The following is a 23,430-nucleotide window of genomic DNA, read 5'->3' as shown; positions in this document are numbered from 1 at the left end:
ACAGGGATCGTTCCAGTCGCATAGGTGTCAAACTGCGGTCCCGAAGGGCCCCCAGAGCAAGCCTGACATTGAACTCCGGATGGCGTTCACATTTTTTCCAGTCATTTGAAGACGCGCCGCTGTATCGGCACAGGCGATCGATGACACCAAAAAATGACACGAGGGTGACAAACATGAGTTTACTTACAATAAAAAGGCCGCCAACCGTTTTTGACAAGATCTCGTGAGGAAATGGACCATTTCTGCATACATCTGAAAAGTCATCAAGCGTTGGAACGCGATTTAGCGATCGTCCAACCGGCTCTGCCGTGCTTTATTCATTCCTGGAAAAACAATTCAGGCGATACATTTAACCACTCGGTCAATCAAAGTCATGCAGGCTCCCGGGTTACAGGACAAAAAGAATCAACGACAACAAAAACGGGGGGGGGGGGGGGATCGGCATCGTCTCCTCCGACGCAGCCGAGGCCGCATAGGCGCCCGGGCGTGTGTGCGTCCTCTCGAGGTCGGCGCCTCACATGGCCGGTGTGGTGATTCGGTTTGGGGACCAACAGGTGGCGCCGCAGGGCTCCCCCGGCAGCCGCACTCCTGTTGCTCATCCGGTAATTAGGGCTTGAAAAGGACACTCGGTGTCGGGTCATCGTTGCTCTTGCTGCTGTCATGTCCGTTTGTTGGCTGTTCCTGTTGCTTCCGTTTTCGCTTCACTTGTTATTTTTGTTTGTTACTTTGGACCGTTAGTTTTTTGGATTTCCTTTTTCTCAATACACTTCTTCGAGCACACCCTGCTCCTCCCTCCCGCCTGCTTTTTTGGGGTCCACCACCACCACCGCCTTGCAACGTGACACCCGGCAGAGCCAGGCTCGGTCAACAGGATGGATGCGCAAAGAGAGCTCCTCACCGTGCGTTTGGCGACGGCGGCGACACCTGGAAGTCGGTGCCAAAGTGTCGGCTCTGGGCTTCGCTCATGGACAGGTAAGTCGTCCTCATAGCGGGCGAGTACTGCGGAGAAAAACGTCGTCGATGAGACGCGGTGGATGACTCGAGCATTTCTTGAATGACTCAAAAACGACCACGACAACTTTCTCTGGGTTTCAGTGAGCCAATTGGACGCGGTGCATTACTGATTCGCTCAAAGAACAAAACTCCGCGCCTGCCAAATCCCGAGCACAACGACAACGGTTCAGAGAAGGAAGCCAGGTGAACACAAATCGGCAAAAAGGAGTGGTAAGAAGAACAAAGGAGCTGCCGTAGATTTAAAAGGAGGGGGCAAGGATATTAAAAAGCAGACGGGACACACTTTGGATGAGGTCGGACGATACTCACATTGCCCGCGTGCTGAAGCGTTTGGCGGAGCGTGCGTGTCCGGCAAAAAGCAAGCGCTTGGCAGAGCAACACGCGAGCGAAAGGGGGCGAGCTCAGACATATTTGGGCAAGAGAAAAGAAAAACAACACGTGACACAAAACAAACAAAAAAAAAAACACCCAAACAGGAAATGACGTAGACTTGCGTTAAATAACAGGAAATGCGTGCAAACCGGAATGACAATAAAAAAAAAGGTTTTCGACATCATTTCTATGATCGTGAGGAACCGTATCCAGCGTTCAGTCTTGACAAAGACCAGAATGACCCGTTCATGGAATAATCTGCTCAGAATTGCGCTTTTGCAGCCAAGGTCCGCATTTTGCAATGCTCCCAGGCCGCTGCATCGATCCTGGCCCATCGGGCCCATTATTCTTGGAAGCGCTGCTGCCTTGAAAATGGATCTCGCGTGTACATTTTTAAACAACGGCCCACATTGTTCGCCTTTTGCGAGTCATTTAAATTCCGCGAATGCACCAATGCGGTCCCGCCATCCGACAGAAGCATCATTCTAAAAGAGCGAGCGCCTTTTAAAGGTGGGGGTAGCAGGTGGGGGGTGGATTTACCGGCGTCATCTATTATTTAGCTGCCGCTGCAGGGACACGACTCATTTATCGTCGACTCTCAACTCTGGGATGAACATTTATATTTTTACAGATGAGCGAGGCGACAATGCGCTCTTTGGAGGTTGTTTTACACATTTGATGCATTTGTCTTATTCGGAGGAAATGTCATTCAACGGGGAAAATGACCAGTTCAGTCAAACACCACAAGAGGGCACTCTTAAACCGTTTGCGCCTTCACCCCGGTTTAGTGTTTTTTTTTTTTTTTTGCTGCGTGTGAGGGAGGGGTCTGGGTGGGGCGGTCACACTTGGGACACCAGGGCGGTGTAGGGCCAACGCACCAAAGGCGGCGGGGATGCTCTGCCTATCAACGGCACGTTCTCGTATCGGGGGCTCCCGCCAAACAGCATGGACTGATTCCTGGGAGGAAGATGGTCACAAAGTCAAGAACAAAGAAATATCTGCACTAATGCAGATACGGTATCGTCTCCATCTGGGGGTCAGGTGTTGCTCTCACATGTATTCCGGGGCGGGTGGCACACCGACGGCCGCCTGAGGCGCAGGCGGGTAGACGCCGGCCTGGCTGCCGGCGCTGCCGGTGTAGCTGCAGAAGCTGTGGACGTTGGACCTCCTCGGGTTGGAGGACGGGCGTCGCGCTCCGGGGTTGAACGGGTCCTCTTCGTCCGTGTCGTCGTACTCTTTGTCCCTGCGCAGAGACGGAGCGCTTTGCTGGCGAGGGGATGGAGTGGGGGGGGGGGTCGTCGGTCGTTCGCCCCGCACCACTGACCTGCTGCCCATTTGCGTCCACGCCCGGAAAATCGCCCCCAGCATGGCGCTGAGCGCGCACGCCGCCAGCAGGGAGAACAAAGCCAGGTAGAGGAGGCCTTCCACGCCATCGTAGCACACGCCCGTCAGGGCGTCCAGGTAGTCCTGCGACATCGATCCCATCAAATCTCACCCACGCAAACATGGCAGGCCGCAGAAGACGGCTTCCGCACAACGCATCATTCGGCCGACCTTGTGCAGCCCGCGACAATCGAGCAAGGCCGTCAGCCGGTGCAGATGAAATTCGCTGGTGTTCAACAGGCGCTGGATGCCTAAAAGGTCTCTCTGTGGGAAACAAAGTATGGCAAATGACGCTAGTCAAGTTTTTCGAATGTCGCGCTACGCTTGCGGCGCTCACGAAAGCCTCTTTTCAACGCGGCAACTTGGTCGTTTGTCCCGAGGCCCAAAACCCGAAACGCAAGCCTAGTTGTTGTCGTCGTCGTTGTCCTACCTCGGCGGTGGGAAAGACGGGCACGGAGAACTGCAGCAAACCCTGCACTTGGATCTGCATGGTGGTCAGCGAGCGCTGGCAGGTGGTCAGTGACTGCGGACACCAGAGAAGAACACGTTGACGGGGAAGCGCCGCGTCGGCTGACAATTTGTCCTGAGGGGGGGGGCCAAATGACGCGCTTCATCCCGGCTCCGCCTCCTCATTGGAGCGCCACCCGAACAATGGCGTTGATGGGAAGACTGGATGATCCTTAGCCCTTGGCAAGTCTGCCTTAATCCCTAAATGGATACCCTGAGCGCGTGGCCTTAAATCCTGTCATTATCCGCCGGGGATTTGAAGCCACCCGAAACGAGCGAAAAACTGCTCATCAAAGTGACGGGAGCAGATACAGCTCGGCCGGATAGTCATCACGGAACATCCGGGCAAGATTTGAAAAGTGCGGCTACATGCGAAAGTCAACCCTTGTGATAGACGATGCCCCCTTTGAACTCATTCAGTAGCAAGTCTGAAAAGACGTTTAACAACGTCTTTGGGAGTGAATGAGTTAAGTATGTCGTGTGTACGCCGGCCGTCATTACGCAAGCCTCCGATGAATAATCCATGTGGCTCTTGAGAATGCCCGCAGGCGGATACGAGGCAATGGGGCGGGGGGAGTCCAAGATAAAAAATATGCTAGCTTCAGCTAATTGGATGCGTGAGGGGGCACATTTTCACACTGCGCTCGACAAGCTAAGCTCGTGTTTGTGGTACCTGTTGGAAGGGGTTGGCCGCGTTCGGACCGCAGAACAAGTAGTAGTGGGCGACATCTACCGGGTGAGAAAGAAAAGCCAGTTCCAGGACGTGCGTGTAGAAGGTGCAGGAATGAAAAATGCCCGAGGAGCAATGGCGCTCATTCATTCGAGGGATTACCTGCACTGAGGAAATCTGCGGTTTGGTTGACGATGAACTTGTCGGGAGAGACGCAGAAGTCGCTGGTGGCCTGCGTGGGTGACGACGCGTGCAAAGGCGGTCAGGGCAATGCCGGCTCACTTCTCGCCATAGTCGCTGCTTTACGTTGGATTCCTTTTATATTCATGGGCTAGAACTAAAATATTTGCTGCAAAGGTTCCTTAAGTAGCACACGATCGATCATAAATTGGTGATCGACCAGTAGATGGTGTTCCACAAGGCTACATACGCCATTCGCAGATTTAAAAAACCAAAACAAACATGATATCAGATACAAATTTGAGAATTATTTGCTGTTAAGAGTTGAAAATAAGTTGGGGTGGTCCGCAGGGCTCATTACTCAGGCCACAGGTTTGTGTATTTGGCCTTCCAGTAGGAAAGCTAGACGCAGGCAACGTTTCAGGTTCAGCGGCGAGGCCGAGCTAAATTCTTCCGCTTCGCCGCATCCGTCCGGATGTCTAATCCGCCGCGATAATCCGCAGATTCCGCGGGAGATTGGCGCAAGAGAGGGGACGGCGGGGGGGGGGGGGTGCTCTTTGCACCCCTGACTGTGCCCCAAATGCGCTGGGTCCGTGACCGCATTAAGCCCCCATGCGGCGAACGCCGACTGCACGAGACGAGCGGGAGGATTTACGGGGAAGCCGAAGCGCTCCATTTTTAACGCCGGGGGGGTGTTGTTTACAACGGTGATTATGCCCAAAGGCCGGCGAGTTCGGAATCGGCTTTACGACGTGACCGAGTGAGGGAAAGGAAGCGACGTAAACCAAGAGGGAAGGAAGGAAAACAAAAGCCCCCCCCCCCCCGAAGCCTCACCACGGCCGCAGCCAAGCTGGCTCCCAGTGAGGCCCAGCTCAGGATGACCGACAGCACCACCGAGGCCACGATCCTGTGGCGACAAGACGGACACACAAAGGTGGTTATGGCGACGGGATGCCCGAGCGACTTTTCAGGGCGCGGTTCGTCAAGCTCGTTAGCGACACGTGAGCCGCCCTTCTAATGGCGGCAACTCGTCAGACCTCCGCGAAAAAGCAGCCATAAAGAAATCTGAGAGCAGCACTTAATAATCGCTTCAAGGAGCCGCGCGCTCATCCGGCCGCGGGGCCGATCGATAGGCATTAGCCGGCGCCGGCGCCGCGGGAGGAGGAGCGGGAAACGCCGGCCCAAGCGCGGGCGGCGCTACATCGGCCAAATACAAAGTCTGAAGCGCTCTCCATGCTGTGATGTGCTCACAATTCTTATTCATTCCAAAGATGTGTCATCTCTCTTCCACTTACATGATGAGCAGGCGGCGAGCCCGCTTGGCCATGGCCAGGCCGGCGGCCAGACAGATGAGCAGGTCCAGGATCAGCAGGAGCAGGTAGCTCAGCCACCTACGACACAGCCAACACGCGTCACTTCTCAAGTCCGCAGGTAGAGGGCGCACTTTTCACCAGCCGTTCCGTTTTCAAGCTCCCAAAATGTCCCGAACCTTCACTTATTTTCCCCTTTTGCCGTTCAAGTCAAATAAGAATCGCGCTTGATGCGGGGGGAGCGGCGGATGCGGTCGAAAAATGAGGCACGCACCTGTAATAGTCGAGGAAGGCGGCGCGCGTGGCCACGCCGGTCAGGTTGACGTCGGCTTGGCCCGAGTCGGGCACGGCCGCCAGCTCCCGGACGACATTGTCGGCCATCAGCCGCATGAAGCGCAGAGCCTGAAGGTAGTCGGGCCGCGGCGCGAAGATCTCGTCCAGACGCTCCAGGTGCCGCTCCAGGCCCCGCTCGGCGTTTCCCGTGCAAGCTGCAGACTAGAAGCGCAACGCCGGTCAACGGACGGGAAGGCCAATCCTTTCGCAAAAGGGGGCGGCGGCTCTTTTGATGGTCAAACTCGACTCGACTGGAAAATGGAGAGGGAGGCCAAATATGGAGTTGTGCGCTCCCTCTGCAGCATTTTGGAACAACTGGAGAGGTGTCATGGAGGACCGGCCGACTCCAAAGTCAAGTTTGGAGTCAGAATTTGTCGAGCCCGCTGAGCTCTGTGGAAAACTCAATGATTTGGGATCCCACTTTGGTCTTAGACTTCATGAAATTTGACAAATGATGTCCCTCGAGCGTACAAAGATTGTTTTAAGCCAAATAAATTCCCCAAATCCGCCATCAGTTGAACACTAAGCTCGCTAGAGTGCACACACGCACACACAAAGGCAGCTCCGTCATCGTCTTTCGTCGAAAGCTCCAGTAAATGCGAACAGATGTTGTTATTCCTCATCTACAAGACTCCTCCGTGTCTTTGTTTCTCGTACTTTCGCACCCGACACCTGCGGAAAATGGGCCCACGCCGCAAGACCCCTCCCCTCAAGCTCCCACACCTCCGAGAAGATAAACGCTCTCCAACAGTTGATGACCTTCTAGCTCGACGAACGAGCTTGAAAAAGATAGCGGGCCGGCCACCCTCCGCTCGCTCCGTCACTGCTCCTCAAATTGCAAGGACTACTTGACAATTGTTTTCAAACTTTGCAGACGCCAGAACGGAGTGACGGGTCGAAACCGAGACGCTCCCGCGGTCGTGCTTGGTTCGAACGGAGTCGAGTGTTCATCCACACCGGGTGACGAAAAGCAGGCGGCGGCGGCGATGGCGTCTCTTACCAGGTCACCGATGCTGGACAAAGTGCGATTGGCGTTGACGACGGAGTAGGTCAGCCGGTACGTGCCGTCGTTGATCTCGCTGTTTCCATAGAAACCCACTCCCACGGCGCAGCTGCCAACGAGACGAGGGGGCGAAGCGTGAGAAGAGCCGTCGGCCGCTGGTTCCGCGTCGCGCGAGCAGTCCCACCGACCATACGACGAGCCCGGCCACGACGGCCGACCGCGCGGCGCAGCGGCTCCTCCGGGGTCTTTTGGCGTCCGGGCCCGCGTCCCCGCGACGGCAGCGCAGGCAGAGCCAGAAGAGAAGCAGAAGCAGCAGGCTGGCGGCCAGGCCCGCCGCTCCCACGCAGGCCACCACCGCCAACGACTGCAAAGTGGATCAACTCATAAGGGCCAGCGCCCCGTTTAAAGAGCCGTTTGGTAACTAACTAACAACTAAAAGGACTCTCAAATAGCCAGCTCGGTCAAGAGACGAGTCTAAAAGCATCGCGGGCGAGCCAGTGGGCTGACGATGCAAAGCCGAAGCCACCGCGGTACCCACCTGCCGGTAGTTCCCCTGCTCGGGTCTGAAGGTGGCGTCCACGGGCTTGAAGGAAAAGTCCAAGTGAGGGAAATTGTGCAGCCAGTCGGTCCACCACGGAGCCACATAGTCGAGCCTCGCGCCGGCGGCCATCCCTGCGGCGGCTCAAAGTGCGCGGCGAGCCGAGCCCCCGCGACGATCCGCGGCCGGGGACTCCGAGAGGGAGCTCAAAGTGGGGGCGAGGAAACGTGCATCCGCGCGGCGGGTTTGAGTGTTTTGATCCGAGGCACGGGTGTTGAGTGACGGCGTGAACCTGCAAGCCTTCAGGGGAGGGGGTGGGGGGTGGAGGCGTGACGGGCAGGCCACACGTCACGCCGCTTCTCGTTTCACATCACAAGCGGCGCATTTCCCGACTTCTTTAACTTCCGACGCACCCCCCCCCCCCCCCCCTCCGTCCTTTGATTTTATGACTCTTGCTGTTTGTGTCTGACCTCTTGTGGACGACGGGGCGCACTGAGGTGAATTTCAAGGAGTGGTGGGGGGACATTCATTCAATCTGGCAGCAGCCTTGAGCAACAGAACAGCTCCCCCGAAAATAAAAACCGACATTAGAATTCAGCGGCGCACTGGTCATCAAAAACCAGGCGGAGGTTTTATTCCTAAAAAGTAGATTGAGCATTGTTGCGAGACGCTGTCCAATTTGCCACAGTAGAAACCTTCCCACAGCACTAAAAATATCGCCATATTCACAACTGTACTTTAATCCTGATTCAACAGCCGTGTAGGACACCTTCATAAACTTCGAAGAATTATCCCTGACATGATATATGTCAGCTTTTGTTCAATTATTACTTATCATTTTATATTTCAGCATTATATTCTTTTATGTTACAGTTATCTAAATTACAGTGGCGTTCCGTCAGGGCCAGCAAGGCCTTCTCTGCTGACCTAAACATTCTCAGAAAAGTAAATTTAATACATTTACTTTTCTGAGAATGTTTACTAGACTGGACGTGCGCGTTCGGTGATTGGCTGAGCGCCTTCTAGATGGAGCTGTTGCTGCATTTTCACCCAAAATGGCCGAAGGAGAAGCCCTTGATCTGGTAGCAGGACTACTTTCCACACGATTTTCAAGACGCACCTTCTACTGGATTTCCCGATTGAAGTTGTTTTTACCAAGGCGGCAAGGAAACATCCGAGCACGGCCGGCCACTTACAAGCTACGCTTCGTTTCAAAACGTTTGGGGACACTTGTGTCGATCTGCAGTTCAGTGAACAGGCACTACATTGGTGAGTCAATGAACTTTATTTTCCATTTCTTGTCATTTTCTTTCGGTAGTATTAAATTAATGGTTACGAAATAAAATGACAAAGATACAACAATGTATCAAATCTGCTAGCCTGCTATTTAGAATGGCGCATTGTAGTTAGCTTCGTGCACTAAAATTCGTTCAATCTCAGCGGCTCAACATGTTCAGTTAGTTGCTGTTGTATGGCCGATGATCTGTTAACTTTATTTTCAAAGAATAGTTTGTTTGGTTGGTGTCTAATATGAAATTGCGACATTGAGCAATTTATTGGGCAGAGTTGTTTATGATCACACAGCGTCATTTGGGTGGCATTTTATCGAGTATTTTTTTTAATTAATAGAGTTTCCTGTTCTTAATTGTGAATGCGTACTTGATGGTTTGAAGCGCTCCTGAAATCAAGTGCTGCCTGACCAGCCTATATTGTGTTCATGTATGTGACGTCACTGAAGGCCTCAGGTTTGAAATGCAAAGCCCGCCACTGCAAAATTATATTCTGTTGAACAATTGCTGAAACATTCTTATGTACGTCTGATTGGCGAAGAAAAGCAGGAAGTGTTTTCGTTACCGCTGCAGTACTCTCGTCCTCATCCGTGCAATGCCCCCCAAGCAAATTGGGAGGTGAGGACGATCACTCCCCGCACCACATGGGCACGGCTCAGCGCGCTCGTTTGGGGGCACCCGACAATCAGGCCTTCACTGGCTTTGATTCGAAGAGCGTTTGCATCAGAACTATGCATTTGCATAAAATGACACGGGGCCGCACAATCCAAAAAGGCGCACTCTTGCCCAGCACTGAGAGCGGTTGACAGATTAAAAGAAAAAGAAATCAATCAGGCCGGCGGTATTTCAGATGCGTCTCCCTGCCCTCCGAGGATAGAAGGGGGTTGTCGATGTACGCGGGGCGCGGAGCATCCCGATTAATATCGGGCCAATCTGTGTCGTTATTTGGACGTTTTGATGCACCGCCACGGCCGGAGGAGGCGCGGAGGCACCATGAATACCAATCGCGGCTTCTTCCGCATTTCTATACGGCCGGATTTGATGCCAAAGAGCTTTCTGGCAATTGCGCTGCCAATCACGCTTTGAGTCGGTGGGGGGAAAACAAAAGGATCTTGTTGTTGTTGTTGTTGTCGTTGCCGCCAAGTCCTTCAACTTTGCGTTCAAAATGGCCGAGCGCAGAGTGATTTGTGTTCCTTTCTTCCAGTCTCCTCAGCTTGTTTGCATGCAGCAAGGCCAGACCGCCGTTCACCGCGCCCCCCCCCCCCCAAAAAAAGCAAAACAACAAATCAATCATTGCTCGCGTCAAAGGCAAACGACAAAAGCTTTTGCGTGCAAAGCACTCAGGGTTGTCCTGGAGAGATCTCGGCCCCGGCTTGGCTTTTTCCGCTCGCTTGGCAAGTCTGCGTGCGCCTTGGAATTTCAAATGAGACACGGGGGGGCTTTGGAAGCCAGACGCTTGGATGCCGGGATGCCGTTTGCATCTGTATTCATTTCCCGGCGCCGTCGGGCCCGTTTCATGCCGTAATGACTCGAGCTGGGAGGAAAAACTCAACTGACGCTGGCACATTTGTCCCATTTTCTTTGCCATCCCTGACTGTGTGTTGTGCGCGCGCCATTTTCTATTGATCCCGCCCCCCCTCCGCTTTCCTTTCTGTCTGTAATTGCTCCAATGACACATTTACGCAACTGCAGAGTTGCCCGGATGACGGCGGCCCACTTATGGTTTTCAGTCTCGGGAGGAAATGTGATCTTCTTCATTGCTGATGGCGATGACGGTCGCGGCCTCGTATCGATCTCACGGGCCCCCGAGGAGGAGCAGCGGCGTACGTGTCATTGCCCGACGGGCAAACGCTCGGTGGCGACGTGGCAATTTCAGCATCCCAGGCACAGACGTGGCCTTGCGCGGGTCATCGGATGGCGAACGGGGAGCCCTTTTCAATCCTCAGGAGAAAAGCATTTTTTTTTTGTCATTTGCTTCTTTCTCATTGTATTGTTATGAGTTGACCTTTTGTCTTTTCTACGCGGCGCTTTGTTAGGGGTGTCGCTGAAGTGTGCACATTCTTCCACTTTTCTCCTCATTGGGCAGCCTTATTCCGGAGTCTGAAAGAAAGGGCAGAGCAACAGGACGTGAGGAGGACTGCCCCCCCCCCCTGTCTCCCACAGATGATCAATTGTCATGTGTTCTTTTGCTCCACAGTCCGTCAGCCTGATGAAGAGCGACGTACGACTGAAAAGATCAACCGGTACGACCCCGCTGAGCATTCGGCAGAGGCCGGCAGTCATCATCGGAGCAAAGCGAGCAGCTAATGGGCTTCCAAGAACAAAAGAAGAAAAAAAAGAGGCTGACAGAGTCCATCGCGTGACCAGGCGCTGCCAGCGAGGCGGACGTGGATACGAGACTAACCCTGGCGGACACGCCGCACCTCTCCGTGCACTCGCCGAGCTCTCGGGGAGCTCTGCTCATAATTCAGACGAGCGTCTGGAAGATGAAGCGCGACCCGGCCGAATGCTCTGCGCCGCCACCGTCAATGCCGGAAGCGGCGCCGCCATTCAATTGAATATGTCAGGCGGCGTAATTACAAAAAGGGAAGCCACCACCGCACTCGCTCATCCCGGCGCAATCACTTGCGTCCCCGACGCCACCGCCGCCCCCCCGCCCACCCTCCACCGCCACCGCCTCGCATTTGAGCAGGGACGAAACTGGATGGGAATGCTCGACGGCATATAAACTGGACCGTGAAATAAGACCGCTACAGCGAGGTGATTGCGTCGGAGGAGGAGATGGCTGCAACTGATTTTCACTCCTTGAGCAGCTGTGTCATACGGCGCCATCTAAAAAAAAAAAAAAAAACACATCACGGGGCTCCACTTGCTGGCAGGGAGGGCCACCTTCAAGCCAGGAGGCTTGATCACCAAAACTCCATCCCTTAAAATGAAAAAGCTGACAAAAGCTTGGGAAAAATGAAGGGTTGGGGGTGTTACGGTAAGGGTGAACCCCGGACGATTCCAAAGAAGACGGCGGATCAACCGCGTGTCGCATTGTGCGCCGTGCTGAAGCGGCTCCAGGTCAGATGGATGCAACCGTTTGGGCTAGAGCCCCGTCGACGGACGATGTTGCTCTCTTGCATCTTTTGTCTGTCTCATGCATTATAGCGCCCACCGGTGGCCGGGACGGGAACGCTACAAAGAGGCGCGTCGGATCCCGATTGCTTTGGGGGCCTTTCCGCACGCCTCTTGGTTCACGCCGGCGGGTCGGATGGCGGCGCGTCAGGTCAAGGCGGCGACGGGGGGGGCGCTTTGGCTCATTTTGATGAATGGACCTCTCTCCGGCCCCGAGTGAGCAATTATCAGAGGCCGGGCACCGTCCTTTCTCACTGTCAGCCGACGGCAGCTTCGCTTCCACCGTCCAAAGTCGTACCCGCGGGCCCCGCCCGCAGCCCTTACTATGGCAGCGCTCGGCGCCGTCAATTTCCCCCCAGGTTGCTGGCCCGTCACGAGCCGCCAAAGAGGGGCTCCAAAAAAATTGCAGGGAACCTTTGGCTCATGTGCTCATCACAATGCCACATCACCAAAAGGCATTTGTTATTTCAACCCCCCCCCCCCTTCCACGGCCACGAAACCAAAATGCATCGACGTGACCTGGAAAGGTCGCGGCGGCGGCCGCAGCACGGCCACCTTGTCCGCTCTGCTGGCGGCCCTATCTCGCCGTCTGCATCTCTGGCCGTCGGTTTGCCCCCTTTTGCGAGCGCCTCTTGGCCAGATGCAAACCGAGTGGGAGCACAAAATGGACGCCCGCCATCCGGCCGCAGATGAAAATTCCATTTCAGCCTGCGCTCTCCCTGAAAAGCGCGTGGCCTTCTTCACTCGGCGTGCTCTCCTTTTCACAGCGCCGGCACTTTCATCTCTCCAAAAGCGGAGGACTGAAATGCAGCGCGACCCACGCTCCATTCTCAAGCCCTCCCTCCCGCTTGCTACTTTCACTTTTAGAGCTCAAGTAGTCGCCGCACGCGTCTTTGGCGACACTCGCGGCTCCATCCAAATGGCGTTCTAATATGGAAAGACATTTGTAGGCGGAGACGATGGAAACGTTGCGAGACACAAACGTGAGCGAGCACGCGATGAAATGCCCACCGAGACTCTTCAGCTCAGGGATGAGCAAACGGGATTCGGTCATCGGTGGTTGTCGTGTCCTCGGCTAGGCCTCAGTTTCAAAATCAGTCCGTGGTCCTTGGCCTCCAGTTGCCGGTCCTTGGACACAACACCGGGGGCCTTTATGGCCATTGAGGAATGGAGTAAACACCCAGGCCTCGTTGACTCGACGTGCGCTCAATGAATATTTTTATTCCCATGCGCATCAACCGTCCGCGAGGAGAACGAAAATTCGCCGTATCGGTGAAAGAATACCAAACCGTTTTGTTCCATATGAGAAAGCGCAGCCCGCGCTGGGGAACGTTTTGACAAACTCGGACAAGATTGCGAGGCCAATATATCACGAGGACCCCCCTTGTCTTGCGTCCTCCCGAAATAGTCTCTTCCCCGGCGGCAAGAAAGTCATTTTCAGCAGGAAATTGGCTGTTTCTTCCAAAATTCATAAAAGGTATCAAGACGAGGAAGAAGAAGAAAAAAAAAGATCCGACTTCCACCGGCAAGGAAGGCACAAGTTAAGACCGGCGTGAAATCGTAAGAGAGCGCTGGCATTTCTAGAAATGCATCAATGACGAGCGGTCAGTCGATCGCAAGATCGGATGAAAGTTGAACTCGGGAAAACGTCGAGAGTGACTGAAAAGAGATGGACGGACCTTAAAAATGTTTGCAAAGAGTCTCCTTTTTTTATTTTTTATTTTTTGGTCAGAATCGGAGGAAGGAGGATTAATACCCGCGTCTTCCGCTTGGGGGCAGTGGCGGCCGTCATCAAACGCACCTGGCTCCAGCCCATCCGAGTGCACGATGACGCATCGTCGGCCCCGAGAAATGGAAGGCAACTCGTCCATCTTCACCTCAGGTCGGAAGCGGACACTCGCAAGCACAATCGAATGACTCTGTTGCACTTTATTGGACGGCGACTCCACCTTCAGCGGCCAAGTTTGAACGTTACGAGACGTCACAGAAAGTACGACGAGCGCGACGGTGAAGATCCGGTTTTCAAGTGAACCGCTGTTAAATGTGAGCCGTTCGAATTGGAGGATCTGTTTGCGGGCAACGGTGACTTGCGCTGCCGGTCGGGTGGATGTCCGCGTTGATCGCACCTCTCTGAACCAGCCGCATTTGTGCCGCCCGTCGCGACACGTCGCACCTGGCTCTGAAATTACCTTGAGCGCGGACGTGTGCGCGTGCGCGCGCAAGCCGGTGGGGGGGGGGGTCTCTCTCTCTCCCCCTCATCGCCAGTCTGACGCACACGAGCAGCAGCGGCGACGGCGCAGCGGCATCAAGCGACAGAAACGGAAGCACCAACCGGGACGCTTGTGTGTCTCTCCCAGGCGAGCGAGCGAGAGCGCGTCACGCGTGCGTGCGTGCGTGGCCCGGAGCAACATGTTTCCCCAGTGGGGACGCGGAAGCAAGCGCGCCGCCGGGGGCTGGGCGCCAGAGGAGTCGCGGCGGCGGCGGCGGCAACGGACCATGGCAGCGTCTGGACGGGTCAGGAAGGTGGTGCGGATCTCCTGTTGGATTCTGCTCTCGGCGATGTGCTCCTGCGCCCGGGCTCAAGGTAACATGTGACATTTTTTTCTTGTTCCTTTTTATTTTTGACATGAAAGTGATACAATGAAGTTTGGACCGCCGCGATCGAATGCGAAAGGGCACAAATAAATCCCAAAGAGGTTTGGAAAGGTGCCGGCGGACGAGTGCGCCGCATCGCTCCCTGAGGTCTCCCTAATATTTTGCCCCTCCCGCGTCACCGGCCAGATGAGCCAAAAGCAACGCCGCTCTCGCTCTTAAATGTCGTTGACCGACCGCTGAATTGGAGGGGAGCTGGACCAAATGAGCGTGCTCATTCATCGGCGGAAAAAGATCCCCCCCCCCCCCCACCCCCTCCCTCAAATCCAATTCACAGCCTGTTTTACAATGCCGACATTCGATTCCTTGATTGCTCCAAAGAATTTTTCTGCTCACGTGCGATCTATAAAGGCCACAAAGGCGTTTCTCAGCTCGAAAGCTCAATAAAGCGTCACCCCGATGGTAGATGGAGCCTGGCTTCCTGCCCACAGGCCACCTTAATCGCCTCACACAAGCGGACGGGATATTGCGCGCGTACAACTCTGGGCGAGCGCAAGCAGGGGGGGGGGGCTATTATTGAGAAAACGAGATTGGCTTTTGCCCGATGAGCAATCTCGAAGTGAGACATCGCGGAATCAATGACGACGTTACGCACGGGCAGTGGACGGGAACGTGCAACGCCAACTGCGAGAGGTCACCAAATCTCAAAGGGGGGGGCCGCTCGGGTCGTTTACGGCTCTCGATCGATAAAATCAAGGCCAAGAACAACTAAATGAACCTTGCGTACAGCGGTTGCCGCAAGTGAAGGTCAGTTTGTTTGGACTGTTCAAGGATCCACACGCAAGCGCGTGCGTGTTTGTCTTTTTGGGGCAGTCCGCGACAAGAGAAGAGCCGCCCCGCTTTCCAAATCCAAGTGAGAGTTTGCGCCATGGAAGCGCCGGCCGGCGCCTGTTCTACGTGACGCCTTGAATGGGAAGGACATTTGTGGCAGACCTACGAGACGGCCGCGCGTTTCTTTTATGAGCCAGCCGCGGCATATATTAGTCCGTTCGGACAAGAGGGGGCTTGTCTGCGCCCCCCCCCCCCCCTAGTTTTCTTTGCCGCTGCTAAAAGCGGCATAATCCCTTTGCTTGTTTGTCTTTGAGCAGGTTGCGCGGCTCCAAAGTGCTCCCGACCTTCTCCGAAAGGAGTCTCGGGCGTCTCTTTTATATTCAGGGCACAGTTCCTCTTGCCGTTGTTGCCATCCTTTCCGCCTCCCCCCCTTTTTTTTTTTTTTTCTCTCAAAGGTAACACGCCAGTGAGGAACTGTTGCGTGCCTCTGAGCTACTTGACAAGGTTTTGCCTTCTTCCCCATAAAACGGCTCCGTTTCGCATCCTTTCGGTCGGCTTTGCGTGCCCCCCCTCGCCGTTGGGCTCTCCGTCCGGTCCTTCCTGGCTCAAGGATTCCCTCCGTACTCGCGCAGTCACGACTTCCGCCACGAGACCTTCACCATTGCGCTTCGGTCGTGAAGATCTTATCTGCTTCAGAGGTGCGCAGATCTCTTCCTCGCTTGGGGGCGATGCAAAATGGCGACGCATCGAGCCAGCGAGACGTCCTTCCTTGGGAGCGGGGATGGCAAAAATGAGGCACCCGAGGGGGGGGGGGGCAAGAGCCTGAGGTGATAGTGATAGTTGCTAGCATAAAACGGGACAACGTCACAACTGGTGCCAGTGACTCAGTCAGCTGTCGGAGTTTGGTCCTTGAAATACACATGGAAGTCTTAGTTTGATGTTTGCTTTGACAGTCAACTTCAACTGGGAGTGGCAACAAAGCCCCTTTTGGAGAATTGTTCGTCATCTGCTTTGAGCTGAGTTCGCAACCGCCATAGCGTGCTTGTATGTTGAATTTTTTTAATTCAAATCCGTCAAAACCATCCCTCTGCCATTTTCAGCGGCGCTTACGTTCCCGTCTATTGAGCTTTAATCTCGCTAGCCGCATCGACGTGCCGCCGAGCGGCTGCCCGCCATCATTTTGCGGACCGGCGTTATGGTGCCGCCTGACAGCTGTCAGCCGTTTCCAAATCTGTAAATCTGATGATAATCCGCCGTGCTTACACACCATCAGAAGCATTTGTTGAAAACACTCGCAATCCGCCTGTGATTAAAACTGCCCGCCTCTCATGCGGGCGGCGGATCATCGCTCTTGTGCGCGATGACGCGCGCCGATGGGCTGGTGAACGCGCCCGCGGCCGGATGGGGGTGGGGTGGATCAATGGCTGCAAAAATGATGCCGCTCCATCAAGAGAAATAGAATCCAGTTTGAATGGAATGAGAGGCAAAGACTGATGACAAACGCGCCCACCCCCGCAGAGCCCAAGCCCGAGCCGTAGAAAGCGATTCAGACACGACGCTGGAGCCTCCAGACTTGCTGGCAAGTCGCCGTTCTATCATGTGCGGCGCTTACGCCGCCTCCCGACGTTGCTGTACGCTAGCTATTGATGACTGCGGGCAAACGTCGCCCATCTCTTGATGGTGGCCTGCGACGCCGCGGCAGATTTATCCACATTTGGATTTGAAGGGGATTTCTCCTCATTGCATGTCAGCGCTACAGAGCGCCAAAAGTCACAAATGAATGAAAAGAAGGGAGGTCGGGGGGGGGGGGGGGGGGGGTGGCTGAAATGCATCCGAAAAGGAAGCGGCGCTCCCGACTTGTTTCAGGGTGACAAATGACTGCCATCCCCCTAATTGTGGAGGAACAATACGGCCGCTGCGCCGTCAACGCTTCTTAGCGTTCGGAGGCCCTCTAATTGGCTCAGCCAAGCAGCAAAACTCTCGACGTGCTGCAGTTCGTCATGCAAATGGCATCAAATGAAGCGCAAGCGGGGGCTTTTGGCATTCGCCCTTTGCCCAACAACGGCCCGACGGCTTCCGATTAATGGCGGCGGCTCGTAGCGAGCGTCTGTCATTCTGCCACATTAGGGACGCCGGCTGCCGAATCCGTTGCTCGCGCCGCCTTATTATTTGCTCGGCGCTTGGCACGGCTCAAGCCCGCCGAGGCAAAAGCAAACATTGCGCGAGCGGCGCTTTGCGGCTGCGCTCTAACCCGCTACCCACGTAGCATACAGAACGAACGCGGACCTTCCGACGGTAGTTCGTTGTCACCCTTTCCAATAAAATGGCCGCCAGCTACGGTCGCGACGTTGATAGAAAACGTGAATTTAGGATAAAAGAAGAAGAGAGGTCGGACTGTAAAATCGTCATCCACCGCTTCGTTTGTTTCTGCATGAGTGTATCATCGAGACTTGTGGTGGCCTGACTGGGGGGGGGGCACGATGCAAAGTGTCTCCGCTCATTTGATTTGTCTAATAACATCTCAACGAAGGAGTAAAGACGCTGCGCTGCCTCATCAATGCGTCCCTGGAAAAATCACTCTGAAACGGTGTCATTACTCTCGTCCTAGGAGAGGAGGAATTGTTTTCCAAGGCAGCCTTTTTGGGCCGTGCGTCCGTCTGCAAAAGCCCCTCGGGCTGTTCCATGCAAACATTTAGACAAGAACCTGACGGAATATTCCGACGGTCATTGTGAGCAGGTAGAGGGGGGAGAGGGGGGAGAGGGCGGTGGCGGCAAAAAGGAGAGCGATGAACGCTAGCCCGGAATCCAAAATTCTTTGGGGATCCGACGGTAGCTAGGAAACAGCTGACACTCAAGCGGGGGGGGATCAACGGGATTAGCGCACCCGTATTGAGCACAAACACGGACTGGCGGCCTCCCTCCGCTCCACTTGGCCCCCCGCCACACTTAACCCGTGAAACAGACACTTTGGCTGAAAATACAAAGAGAAACGTTTGACAACCCACACATTTGACCTGTTCCAATCACCCCTCCCACCCCCCACTCCCCCTCCACTCAAAGCGTTTCTATCAGTGCCCAAATATGAAACCTCCGATATTCAAATGGCTCACAGTGGATGGTCCGGGCCCCCCATATGTCCAAAATTGGCAGCTTTTTTATTTCTGGTCATTGTGAATGAATTGAATGATGTCCGTTCGTCTTCCGCCGAAGCTCCCGTAATTGCCATGCCATGTTGTCGAGTGGACACCGCGTTTCTTTTCTGCATTAGCGAGGAATAGCCACGAGGACGGCACGCCGGGCACGCGCGCTGCTGACACGCAACGGCAAAAGCCGGCGCTGTTTAAAAGCTTTAATCACGCGGCTGCGCCGAGCCTCGACGTGGCAGCGCACTCTGCACCGTTGAAGGCTTCTTTTATTTATGGTGTCCAGAGCGAAGTACGCTGGGATGGCGGCGGCGGTGACGGCGATGCATTGTGCTCTTGATTTAAAGTGGTGGTGCGGGGTGGGGGGGGAGAAACAATGGCCATGAAAAAAAGATGCAAAGCCTGGTGTGACGCAGCCCGCATGCTTTATTTCAGCAGGCGCTGAGGCCGAAGCCATGTGGGGATGCAAAGTGGATGCTCGGAGCGGAAAACGTGCCAGAGCTCTCCACCATTGGCAGCAAAGGCATCCAAAGGTTCCAAACGTGCTCCCCAAGCGGGATCGCAATCTTGGCTAACGGCAGTTGCTTCACCTTGTTGTGAAAAGTCAGGACAGTGGAGCGGGAGATTCTATTTAAAAAAAAAAAAAATCAACCTTCCGGAAGGATTATCTTTGACTGGCTTTGAGTTCAAACGGGCCTTTTAACAAATCCGACAATCACAAAAGTGTGAGATTTGAGCCCCGCCCTTGTCGCATAAGCGCTCCAGTGCAATTTTTTCCTGGTGTTCGTCCTAACCGGCCAATCAAAGTGGCGAGTTGCATCTTACGTACGTCTTTGCCGATGTCACCAAATGAGTGGCTGATCGGAGGCCATTGTTGTTTGACAGCAGCCACCTTTTGCCGTGATTGCCTGCGGTGGTAATTGGGGGAGATGAGAGGGAGGCGGCTTGCCCCAGCCTCCCCGCGAAAAAAATCGAATCAAATCAAAACGCCGTCGCCAACGTCGCTGAGGGCTAACGAGTATGAATTCATGCATCAAAATTCAAATCGGGGAGGGGGGGGGGGTGTCGGCGAATGGCTCGGCTGCCGCTGATGAAGGGAGAGAGCGAGAGAGAGCAAATGGCGGTCCCCGGAGACGGAAGGCGTCGCGCCGTCAGACGCAACAAGGTCTCGCCCCCCGGGGCCACTCTCACACAAACGCAAAGACACGGGCTCCCAAAATAGCCTCCGGCATTTACGCTGACGATTTTACGTCACACTCGGCACTTGAGGAGACGCGGAGATCAGGATAGATAAGATAAGATAAGATTATTGAGAGGCAAACGGGAATACGCCAATGCGCTCCTCCGCTTCCCTCGGCGCTCGCCGATTTGAATTCATTCCCTTCAAGTTGTTTCTTTGATTGCTTGCGGCTCAACCATCCAAGATGTTGTTTGTCAAGCGGTGGAGTTGGGGTGTCGCGCTTCTCCCCCCTCCAGGCCCACTTGGCTATTTTTCCTTCCCCCGACTTATTTATTCAAATTAGAATTGCGGGTAGCGGCGTTGGAGCCAAGATTGGCGGCAGGCTTTTAATGAGTGACGTGCAGTGGCGAGCGTAACCTTGGCGAGCGTTCCCCCGCCGAGGGTCCGAGCCGGACGCAGTTGAAGCTGCGTGAGAGTGAGAAAGTCAAAGCGGGATGGAAAAGAAGAAAGCCAGAGCGAGCGAGAGAGCCGCGGGTTCGTTGCTGGCGGCGTCCCTAATTAGCTGGATGAGAAAAGGACGCATCCCCAAGTGAGAAGCTTCTTGGCCTAAGAGTGACGATCTGGCGGCTATCGCTTTTGGCCGCTCGCTCCTTGTGTCGCGACGCCAGATGAAAGTGGTGCGGGGGGGCCCCCTTTGGCCCCCTTTGGCCCTTTTATCACCTGGGACGCACCGGCGTGCCGTATTTGGATCCACGGGCTTGCGGGAGTATGACGGCACGATGGGGATTTTGGGTTGCAAATCCTCCCGACTGAGCGACGTGTCACCGTGACCTGGCCGTCTGCCTTCTCCTTTCAAGGAGACGATGGGTTGAGGGCTTGCTCCGGTTACCCCGGGCAACAGCTGCAGGCTTGACATTTGTATCGCTCCCTCCCTCCCTCCCTCCTGCCACACGCGCAGATTTTCAAGACGGCGCGACTCGGTAATTACATTTCGGCGTTGGGCGGCGGCGCCGTACGGATGCTGCAGGTGTCACGGCGACGAGCCCGCGCCTGCCCCCGCCCCCGGAGAGCCGCGGCGTGCCGCCGGAGGCCGCCCGGGGTCGCCTTTCACTTTCTCTAGCCGGCCAGTTTGCGCCTGCCGAGGTGAGAGCGGGGCTCCGTCTTTGGTCGGGGGCGAGCGTGATTGGCAGGTCTTAATCAAGCAGCGGGGTGCCCTCCCCCGCTCCTGCCGTTGAACTTCGGGCCACCCGTCTCCCCTCCCTCGCTCCCGCCCTCTCCGATCCCCTGCTGGAGAGACCCGAGGAGCAAAGCGCAATTGCCTCGCTAGCGTGGTCTCACTGCCAAATGGTGTCACCGCCACCGCTTGAGAGATCAGTGGTAAGCGTCGCCGGAAGCGACGGCGTCGAGTTGCAAAGATGGGAAGAGGGGGGGGGGGGGGGGGGGGGCTTCATCATCAAACACGAAGGCAATCAGTGCTTTGTCCCCAGCACCGAGTGACTCATTCCCTCTAAGACTCTTGTAAGTAGGGCGGGTTTTCTTTGCGGGATGGGGGGGGGGGGGGGACATGGCGTTCTTACCGCCTTCCTTTGAGTACTTTGGATTCAGAACACGTCATTCCCACAGGACCATCGCAAAAGTTGGATGAGAAGGTAAATATTCCCCCCTGGACTTATTTACTCTGCTAGCTCATTGGCAGCAGCCAGTTCACAGCTCAGACTGTGCCCCCCTCCAAGCCCCCCGCCTCCCATATGGACAAACACAAACAGTAGTGTGACTCGCTGGTCAACATCAGCGCCGGAGCAAACAAGAGCAGGAAACAACGATGCAGCGCAGTTCAGCAGAGCGGGGCCACGCCCGCCTCTTTTTTCGCTTGCCGAGCGACGGCCGTCCGTCCGCTTTGAAAGCAACGCCAGGCGACCGTTACGGATGTTGAGTCAGAGCCACCGACTTTGCCCCCTTTCTCGCCGCCATTCCTTTTCGACACCATTTCCTTGCAACCGCGCCGGTCTCGTGTTTGATGGGGGCTGCCGGCGCGGAACAAAGTACGCGCGGCTCGCGCAAATCATTCCCCGGTGTGGAAAGGGCTGCAATTAACTGGGGGGATGGCAGCCTTTGAAAGACAAAATTGAGTTCACGGCGTCTGTAATCCGGCCGACGGAGCGCCGTCAGTCAGAATTGCTCGCGTCTGCACAAGCCCTCCCCCACCCCTATGCCCCCGGACTTGTTTGCGTCCGGGCCTCCGCGGAACTTTGTGGACACGAATGCTCTTTGCATGCTCGGAGATGGCGGGCATCTGTTCGCTGTGGTCGGCGCGGAAACGGGCCGCTTGCGCCTTGTCAAACGCTGGCGTGACGACACCACGTCGCGGCCGCTGGGGCCATGACCGCCCGCCGCGACGGCAATCTCGCCAGTATCCGCTTGCGGCGGAGGAAGTGCAGGCCACGGCAATCGCTTTTCATTACCAAACGATCCTTCGGCTCCACTCCCGGTGAAGCGGGGGGTGGGGGGGGTTGCGAAAAGTCAAGGAGAAAACAAGATTAGGCGAGACGCCCGCTGACCGCGTGGATGATTTGAAAGGAGGAGAATTAATCCCCGGATTGTAGTTAACGCCGCATCATCCGTTTATTTCAAAACGCTTCCATCTCCTCCCTCTGCTCGTCCTCCACTTTTCAGGAGATGCGGTCCAATGGGATGAGGAGGCACCGGCCCCCCCCCCAGTCCCAGTCGGGCCGTCACGCCGCTTCTCCTTTGACTAGCAATGAGCGCGAAATGCCGCTCGACGGCACCGCCGACGCCCTTCCGTCGGGCCGGACCCGAGCGGCGGGCTCCCTTTGTCTCTCGCTGCGGCGGAGGTGTGGCGGGGGGGACACCGTGGACTTGTGAAGAGATTACAGCGACGGACAATGTAGGGATTACAGGCGGGATTTGTGTGAGGAACACACAATGTCCTCTCTTATCCCGTTATCAGATTGGCCGCGATGGAGAGACGGCGCCGGCCGCCACCGGGACGGGAAAGGGGGCCACGTGCCCACTTCGGATTCATTTGCACGCCCCTCGGCCGCGAGCGACGAATGCACCTCGCGACTCGCAGAGGCCAGCGACGTTGCCTCGAGAGCTTGGCAAGTAAAGCGATTTTGGTAGGAAACCGCCGCCGCCACCGCTAAGCGCGTAGCCGGCTGGGGGGGGCTTTTGGGTCACCATTTAAAATGCCCAATTAGCATACCGGCGTCAAAAGAACACCAGTCGGCACGCCCCCTGGCCCGGCGTCTGCTCCCCGAGCGACCCTAATGAGGACGAGCGCCGCAGAAAAGGGACGGACGGATAAAAGCCCATCGAGTCGCTGTCCTATAAATAGCCGCCACTTAGTGGCGCTAAACAGCCAAACGCGCCACCCCCCCGGCCGCGGCAGGCGAGCCATTACAGACCTTTTGATTACCGCCCTCCCAAGATGTCAGTCAGGTAAACTGTGCCGCACCCCCGCCGCTTTGTCGCACCAATAAAGGTCAGCGGCTGGTGGCGTCGCTCCCCCCCCCGTCCCCGCACGGCGGAAGAAAAGTTCAAGAAAGTCCTTCGGCGGCCTCACGCCGAGCCGTGCCCACGTTTACCCCAGGGTGACGTGTTACCGAGTCTCCAAACAAGCGGCAAGCCGAGGGGGGGCGGGGGCCGTGTTTTGTGCCAGACAACTCGTTTGTACAAGAAGAATGCGCCTTCCGCCAACAAAGTTGGAACTATCCGAAATATTGGGATGAAAACCCCTCCGTGGGGGGTCTCCCTGATGGTTCAGGTGAGAAGCTACGAGTCGAGGAGCCAGATGAGGTGGCTCGGGCATCTGAGAAGGTCAAATCTCCACAATGCTTGCGTGGATGGATGGCTGGCTGGCGTTCTATTGCAGTGATGGCAAGGTGTGCCTCGTTATGTGTCTGGGTGAATGTCAGATTGGAGTGAGCCGTGTCAGCGGATCCCTC

The 23,430-nt window shown here is 55.6% G+C and overlaps 2 protein-coding genes across 4 annotated transcripts in view; one reads left to right on the top strand and one right to left on the bottom strand.

The window, feature by feature from the left end:
• Positions 1 to 146: 146 nt before the first annotated feature.
• On the bottom strand, positions 147 to 7,622 carry LOC127589119 (protein tweety homolog 2-like). 3 transcript variants are annotated; one of them, XM_052048147.1, is made up of 15 exons: positions 7,311 to 7,622; positions 6,961 to 7,136; positions 6,770 to 6,881; positions 5,711 to 5,931; positions 5,422 to 5,517; positions 4,961 to 5,033; positions 4,109 to 4,178; positions 3,950 to 4,005; positions 3,200 to 3,292; positions 2,941 to 3,033; positions 2,711 to 2,853; positions 2,441 to 2,629; positions 2,265 to 2,343; positions 1,324 to 1,379; positions 147 to 999 (listed from the first exon to the last, which is right to left on the bottom strand). In XM_052048147.1, exons 1-15 carry the CDS (start codon positions 7,440 to 7,442, stop codon positions 984 to 986), a joined length of 1,605 nt encoding a protein of 534 aa, XP_051904107.1. In that variant the 5' UTR covers positions 7,443 to 7,622; the 3' UTR covers positions 147 to 983. The 3 variants fall into 3 exon arrangements, 2 of the variants coding, with proteins under 2 accessions (XP_051904107.1, XP_051904106.1); XM_052048146.1 differs by lacking the exon at positions 1,324 to 1,379 and having other exon boundaries at positions 148 to 999; XR_007959288.1 differs by having other exon boundaries at positions 908 to 999; positions 1,324 to 2,343.
• A 6,200-nt stretch (positions 7,623 to 13,822) lies between these two features.
• Positions 13,823 to 23,430, top strand: part of LOC127589164 (protein sidekick-2-like) — a 32,978-nt gene continuing 23,370 nt past the window's right edge. The window contains exon 1 of the mRNA XM_052048208.1: positions 13,823 to 14,303. Coding sequence (XP_051904168.1) covers positions 14,129 to 14,303 — 175 coding nt within the window. The 5' untranslated portion in view covers positions 13,823 to 14,128. The remainder of the gene's footprint in view (positions 14,304 to 23,430) is intronic.

The sequence above is a fragment of the Hippocampus zosterae genome, chromosome 17 (genome assembly GCF_025434085.1).
Source record: "Hippocampus zosterae strain Florida chromosome 17, ASM2543408v3, whole genome shotgun sequence".
Classification (NCBI taxonomy): domain Eukaryota; kingdom Metazoa; phylum Chordata; class Actinopteri; order Syngnathiformes; family Syngnathidae; genus Hippocampus; species Hippocampus zosterae.
Note: the sequence above shows the minus strand (reverse complement) of the source record. Positions and strands in the feature narration are given on the sequence as shown.

Coding starts and splice junctions, on each gene's coding strand:
- LOC127589119 (XM_052048146.1), bottom strand. CDS start 7,442: ATGGCCGCCGGCGCGAGGCTCGACTATGTGGCTCCGTGGTGGACCGAC. Junction 6,882..6,960: donor GTGGCCGGGCTCGTCGTATG/GTCGGTGGGACT, acceptor TCTCGTTGGCAG/CTGCGCCGTGGGAGTGGGTT. Junction 4,179..4,960: donor CCAGCTTGGCTGCGGCCGTG/GTGAGGCTTCGG, acceptor TCACCCACGCAG/GCCACCAGCGACTTCTGCGT.